We start from the raw sequence: 6711 nt of genomic DNA, 5'->3' as shown, positions 1-6711 counted from the left end.
CGGAGCCCCGCGCGCCAGGCGGGCGGTCCCGGGGACGGCGGGCGACGCGGGCGGGACGAGAGCGGCGCCCCCCGCGGGCAGGGGCCGGGCTGCGGGCCGGGGGGTCGGGGGCCCGGGAGCCGGCGGGGCGGCGGGGAGGCGGAGGCTGCCCGGGGCCGCGGCGCTTTCTCATGCAAAGCAGCGGCGGGGCGGGGCGGGGCGCGCGGGGCGGGGCGGGGCCTGTCGGCGCTCGGCTTTTCTGCCCCCCTTCGCCTTTTGGCGAGTCTTCTCATCCCGGGACGCAAACCTCGAAACAGCTGCCGGCTGGGCCCGGCCGAGGCCGGCGCAGGCAGGGAGGAGCCGCCCGGGCCGCGGGGGCGCCGCGAGCTGGCCTGGCCTCGGTGCGCCCTCTCCGCCCGCTCCAGACGCGCCGCCCGGGCGCCCCGAGAAGAGGCCAAAGTTTGCCGCGGCAGTGAGTCGAGACCCGCGCCGGGCCGCTGCGCGGGGAGCTCCCGGGGCTTCCCTCGCTTCCCGGTATTGTTTGCAAACTTTACTCCTCTCCGCCGCGGCCCCCAACTCGGTGGAGGCCGGGCGCTGGAGCCGAGCCCGGGGGCGCCGTGCGCGGCGCTCGGGCCAGGCTGGGCGGGCATGGGCGGGGGCCCGAGCAAGGGTGCGGAGCCGGGGCCAGAGGCCGCCCGCGCCCGGGAGCGGCGGCGCTGAGGGGCGCGGGGCCCCCAGTGACGACACTCTGGACGCCAGCAGCATGCAGCGCCCGGGCCCCCAGCTGTGGCTGGTACTGCAGGTGCTGGGTGCGTGCGCCGCCATCAGCTCCATGGACATGGAGCGCCCGGGCGACGGCAAGTGCCAGCCGGTCGAGATCCCCATGTGCAAGGACATCGGCTACAACACGACCCGCATGCCCAACCTGATGGGCCACGAGAACCAGCGCGAGGCGGCCATCCAGCTGCACGAGTTCGCGCCGCTGGTGGAGTACGGCTGCCACGGCCACCTCCGCTTCTTCCTGTGCTCGCTGTACGCGCCCATGTGCACCGAGCAGGTCTCCACGCCCATCCCCGCCTGCCGGGTCATGTGCGAGCAGGCCCGGCTCAAGTGCTCCCCGATCATGGAGCAGTTCAACTTCAAGTGGCCGGACTCGCTGGACTGCCGGAAGCTCCCCAACAAGAACGACCCCAACTACCTGTGCATGGAGGCGCCCAACAACGGCTCGGATGAGCCCGCCCGCGGCCCGGGCCTGTTCCCGCCGCTGTTCCGGCCGCAGCGGCCCCATGGCGCGCAGGAGCACCCGCTGAAGGACGGGGCGCCCGGGCGCGGCGGCTGCGACAACCCGGGCAAGTTCCACCACGTGGAGAAGAGCGCGTCGTGTGCGCCGCTCTGCACGCCCGGCGTGGACGTGTACTGGAGCCGCGAGGACAAGCGCTTCGCCGTGGTCTGGCTGGCCGTCTGGGCCGTGCTGTGTTTCTTCTCCAGCGCCTTCACCGTGCTCACCTTCCTCATCGACCCGGCGCGCTTCCGCTACCCGGAGCGCCCCATCATCTTCCTCTCCATGTGCTACTGCGTCTACTCCGTGGGCTACCTCATCCGCCTGTTTGCCGGCGCCGAGAGCATCGCCTGCGACCGCGACAGCGGCCAGCTCTACGTCATCCAGGAGGGGCTGGAGAGCACCGGCTGCACGCTGGTCTTCCTGGTGCTCTACTACTTCGGCATGGCCAGCTCGCTGTGGTGGGTGGTCCTCACGCTCACCTGGTTCCTGGCCGCCGGCAAGAAGTGGGGCCACGAGGCCATCGAGGCCAACAGCAGCTACTTCCACCTGGCGGCCTGGGCCATCCCGGCGGTGAAGACCATCCTCATCCTGGTCATGCGCAGGGTGGCGGGGGACGAGCTCACCGGGGTCTGCTACGTGGGCAGCATGGACGTCAACGCGCTCACGGGCTTCGTGCTGGTGCCCCTGGCCTGCTACCTGGTCATCGGCACGTCCTTCATCCTCTCGGGCTTCGTGGCCCTGTTCCACATCCGGAGGGTGATGAAGACGGGCGGCGAGAACACCGACAAGCTGGAGAAGCTCATGGTGCGCATCGGGCTCTTCTCCGTGCTGTACACCGTGCCGGCCACCTGTGTGATCGCCTGCTACTTCTACGAACGCCTCAACATGGATTACTGGAAGATCCTGGCGGCGCAGCACAAGTGCAAAATGAACAACCAGACGAAAACGCCGGACTGCCTGATGGCCGCCTCCATCCCCGCCGTGGAGATCTTCATGGTGAAGATCTTCATGCTGCTGGTGGTGGGCATCACCAGCGGGGTGTGGATTTGGACCTCCAAGACGCTGCAGTCCTGGCAGCAGGTGTGCAGCCGCAGGTTAAAGAAGAGCCGGAGAAAACCGGCCAGCGTGATCACTAGCGGTGGGATTTACAAAAAAGCTCAGCATCCCCAGAAAACTCACCACGGGAAATACGAGATCCCCTCCCAGCCACCCACCTGCGTGTGAACGGAACTGGAGGGAAGGGCACGGGGCGCCTGGAGCTAAGATGTGGTGCTTTTCTTGGCTTTTTGTTTGTTTGTTTGTTTGTTTTTAATAAAAGCGAAAGAAAAATAAATACATACAAAAGTTTTTACCCTGAAATTCAGGATGCTGTGATACACTGAAATGAAAAATGTACTTAAAGCATTTGTTTCGTGTTGTTTTTCCAGTGAAGGGAAGCTCCCCAGTGAAGTAGCTCTTGTGTAACTAATTTGTGGTAAAGTAGTTGGTTCAGCCCTCAGAAGAAAACTTTTGTTTAGAGCCCTCCGTAAATATACATCTGTGTATTTGAGTTGGCTTTGCTACCCATTTACAAGCAAGAGGACATTTAACTGCTTTGCAAATTCAAAAGCCTCCCCTGCCTTAGCAAATGAGCTGCCCCCAGGGCCCACCCGACCCCGGGAGGCAGCAGTGCTGGAAGGCACACAGGCAGAGGAAAGTCGGGACCCAGCCCAGGGCAGCCTCACAGGCCAGTGGACTTGGAGTCGCTTAAAATAGGCTCTGGCCTTTACCAATAGTCTCTCTGCAAGACAGAAACCTCCATCAAACCTCACATTTGTGAATTCAAACGATGTGCAATACATTTTTTTTCTCTTTCCTTGAAAATAAAAAGAGAATTCTGCTGTACATAAAGATAACAAAAGAAATCTAACAAAAGAACCAGAGGCCCGGCCCTCAGAAACCCTTTAGTGCTACATTCTGTGGCTTTTTAATGGAAACCAAGCCGAGGTGATACACTTGGACTGATTTGTGGAAAGGAGGGGGAAGAGGGAGAAGGAGCGTTCAAAAGTTACCCATGGGCTTATTGACTTTCTGTTGTTAAGCAAATGATTTCCACAACAGATCAGGAAGCACTAGGTTAGCAGAAACAAACTTTGTCTAGTGCGTTCTCTTTACAGTGCCAGGAAAGAGTGGTTTCTGCTTGTGTATATTTGTAATATATGATATTTTTCATGCTCCACTATTTTATTAAAAATAAAATATGTTCTTTAGTTTGCTGCTTTCCCTGGTGCGTGGTGAGGTTTCCTTTCTCTGTGTGTGGAGAGAATACAGGAAGCTTCCTCCCTTAGCTTTTTAAGCACATTCTGGGGCGGTGGGGGGGATGCTTCCAGCCAGAGAGTACCAGTTATCCATATAAAATTATAGATAGGAGGGTTCCAAGGTTGGGAGAATAATCCACTTGTGAATTTCAGAGGAATTGCAGGCAGGAAACGTGTGAAGTTGGAAGTCGTTTCTGTGACTGTTGATAGCTGGACATGAGGCCTTAGTTGTAGACACACGTCACCAAGGAGAGCCTCACCACTAAGCGTGGATGCACTCACGAGCCTGGTTTAGCCTGTTCTAATACATTCAGAGAGTAGAGCCAACCGAGCAGGAGAATGAAATCATTTGTGTTCAGTTGACCTGCTAGGCTCAAATGGTACCTAGGCAGAGCTTAGTACCTCAGCAGCGACTCTGAACCATTGAGACATCTAGAAAACAGATTATAGACCCAGGCGGGATAAGATACCTGCTAAGGGCGGGGAGTCTTTAAGGGGAAGTTAAGCAACTTTGGAAGTTCATGGCATTCAGATCTTCAGGGTTTGCTGTGAGAACTGTAGCTGTAAAGAGCTGGCCCAGCTACATTCAAGTTCAGCCAGAAGGAAGCAAGGGCACAGCGCAGTCCTTCTGTGGGGAGGACTCTTAATGTAAAGCAAGCCAAGCTGCCCTGTGGGGAGGGCTCTTAATGTAAAGGAAGCCAAGCTGCCCCTGGGGCCAGGCCTTTGTCCAGCTCCGAGTTAAACCACAAGCTCAGGGGAACGTGGAGCACAGAACGCTTGTGCCACCACTGAGGAGCGCCTGGAGCCAGTGCAGTCTGTTTTCTGAAAAGGGTGCTCAAAAATTAAACCTGGTAAACATAAGACCACACATCAACACGAGGGCTGGGAACAGACTGAAGTTGGTTTTGGGGGCTGCTGCCCATGGCCGTGAGTATTTGCAGTCTGCAGGAGCAGGCAGACCCTGGCTTGAGATCAAGTCTGAGGAAGAGAAACACCAGCTAGGTAGGCAAAGTAAATTAATGCAAAACCCCAAAGAGCTTTCAGGACATTAGAAATGAATAGGGAAAGAAAGGTTTTAGAAATGCCCCCAAATACAAATTTCTTAGTTGATTGTGTTCACCTAGTCCCCCAAAATACTGCATAGAAATACTTACGTCTATGTGCATGTATGCGTAGAGGATTTCCTTGGGGAAATAAAAATAACATATTTGGAATAGAACTTTTAAAAAGTCCAGAAGGACAGCATTGCCCGGTGCTGCTGTGAGCCACGGGGCTGGACATAACCCCACAGACATTTGGTTCTAAAATTCCTGGACTGCAGCAGCCTCAGACCTGCCCGTGCTCAGGTGTGTGGGCTCAAAAATGTGGTCCCAAGGAAAGACATATTCAACAACAGACCTAAGAGCCTTTGTTGTGATTTAGCCCTGAATGTGTCTCACTGCGGATCCGTTCCAGAAATGACCGATCTTGTTTACGAATGTGAAGGGATCGTCATGTGCGGTTGGGTTAGGTGCAGCCGGGTGAGTTTCACAGTGAGCAGTACAAGTAGCAGCTGTACAGCTTCCAGGCAAACTGCCCAAAGGTCTTCCTCTCTCTCTCTGCTGAGCTGAAATCTGACCCTCCGTCACACAGACAGGGAGTCTTAGGAGAGGCATCAAGGCCTAAAAGTCAGAAATCTGGGGAGGGGGTTGGGGAGTGGGGAAGAAAGAAAGAAAGAAAAGCCCACATGACTAGATCACTAGTCCTTAGATTCTCTTTAGCTCTGTGCAGCGTTTCCAAAGGAATTGTTGATAGCATCAATTTGGAGATTTCTCAGCATCTGTGCCCCACGGCCTTAGTTTTAGAAAAATGGCCACCTATTTTGGATGGCAGTGGTGGAGTCATAGAAGAAGCCCAAAGAAGGAGATTGTCCAAGATCACACTCAGTCCACACCCATTCATCCCTCCCTTCCTTCCTCCAGCCTCCAGCCAATCCTGTGGCCTTGCGGTGGACAGGAGAGGCCCGCACGGCACATCTTCTGTGCTTCTGTGATGCATCAGGGCAGGAGTCCCAGAGGTGGACACATTTCTGCCTCTGTATATAAATGCATACAGGGCGGAAGATTCAGCCTGTGTGACGTCATACCAAGGGGAAGCTGCAGGGTTGCGTGGAGGGCAAAAGAAGTTATCAACAGAGCATGGAGAACTCCATCAGGACCTGGTCTGCGTCTGGCTCCTGATGCCCTACGTAAGCCCACACCTCGCAGAGGGCTTTGGACGTAGTAAGAATAGCTACAATGATAGCAACGACCGTGATAACAGTAACTGTCACAACACAGCCTTGAGGGCGCTTGCTGCGTTTGAACACGTTGCTGGGACTGTCTCAGTGAATCCTCACAATGCATTCAGGGAGGTACTGTCATCAGCCCCGCTTTACATGTAAAGACCCTGACATACAGAGAGGTGACGTGAATTCCCAGGGTCACATAACAAGAGCCCGAACATGAACAGGGTAGCCTGATAACAGAGCCAGAACCCCCACATCAGTAAGCAATTGTTGAATGAATGAATGAATGAATGAATGAATGAATGATAGCTGACCACTTTACATGCATTTATTCAATCCTCTGACCCACTCTGGTGGCACTGCTCTCATGCCATATTACAGATGAGGAATTGGGAGCACAGAGAAGTCACGTCACTTACCCAAGGTCACACAGGCAGCAAGCAGACTTTGACATGCAAACCTGGGCTGCGTGGCTCCAGACCTGCACCTCTAGCCACCAGGCTCTCCCACCTTTCTGGTTTCTCAGGCCTTGACTAAGTTATTTCATCTTCACAACAGCACTGCTGCACCTTTATTCCAAGCAAAAGGGGAACAAGGTAGCATGGCAAAGGGAAAAGGCCACTTGGCCAGCGTCGGGGAGCCCAAGGGAGGAGGCTGCGGAAACCTGCATGTTTGCAGCAGTCGGTAGGGTGCTGGCGGTGGGGATGGGGGGAAGCAGGTGGATGGAGAGGTCCTTAGAAGGTAGAACCAGGACTTTATTTTATGTAGAGAGGGAGCAAGAAGGGATGTCAGGGAGGACCACACCGTTTCTGACTTCGGTGGCAAAGTGACATTCATCGAGACAGGAGAAAGTGAACAAAGGGCAGGCAATGTGATGGGGAGCAAAG

At 55.8% G+C, this 6711-nt stretch overlaps 1 protein-coding gene across 1 annotated transcript; it reads left to right on the top strand.

The window, feature by feature from the left end:
- The first annotated feature begins 265 nt into the window (after positions 1 to 265).
- Positions 266 to 3520, top strand: FZD10 (frizzled class receptor 10). Its single transcript, XM_017504529.1, has one exon. It carries the CDS (start codon positions 743 to 745, stop codon positions 2483 to 2485), a length of 1743 nt encoding a protein of 580 aa, XP_017360018.1. The 5' UTR covers positions 266 to 742; the 3' UTR covers positions 2486 to 3520.
- The last annotated feature ends 3191 nt before the right edge of the window (positions 3521 to 6711 follow it).

The sequence above is a fragment of the Cebus imitator genome, unplaced genomic scaffold (assembly GCF_001604975.1).
Source record: "Cebus imitator isolate Cc_AM_T3 unplaced genomic scaffold, Cebus_imitator-1.0 Scaffold323, whole genome shotgun sequence".
NCBI lineage: Eukaryota > Metazoa > Chordata > Mammalia > Primates > Cebidae > Cebus > Cebus imitator.
This window is presented reverse-complemented; position numbering and strand designations above follow the sequence as displayed.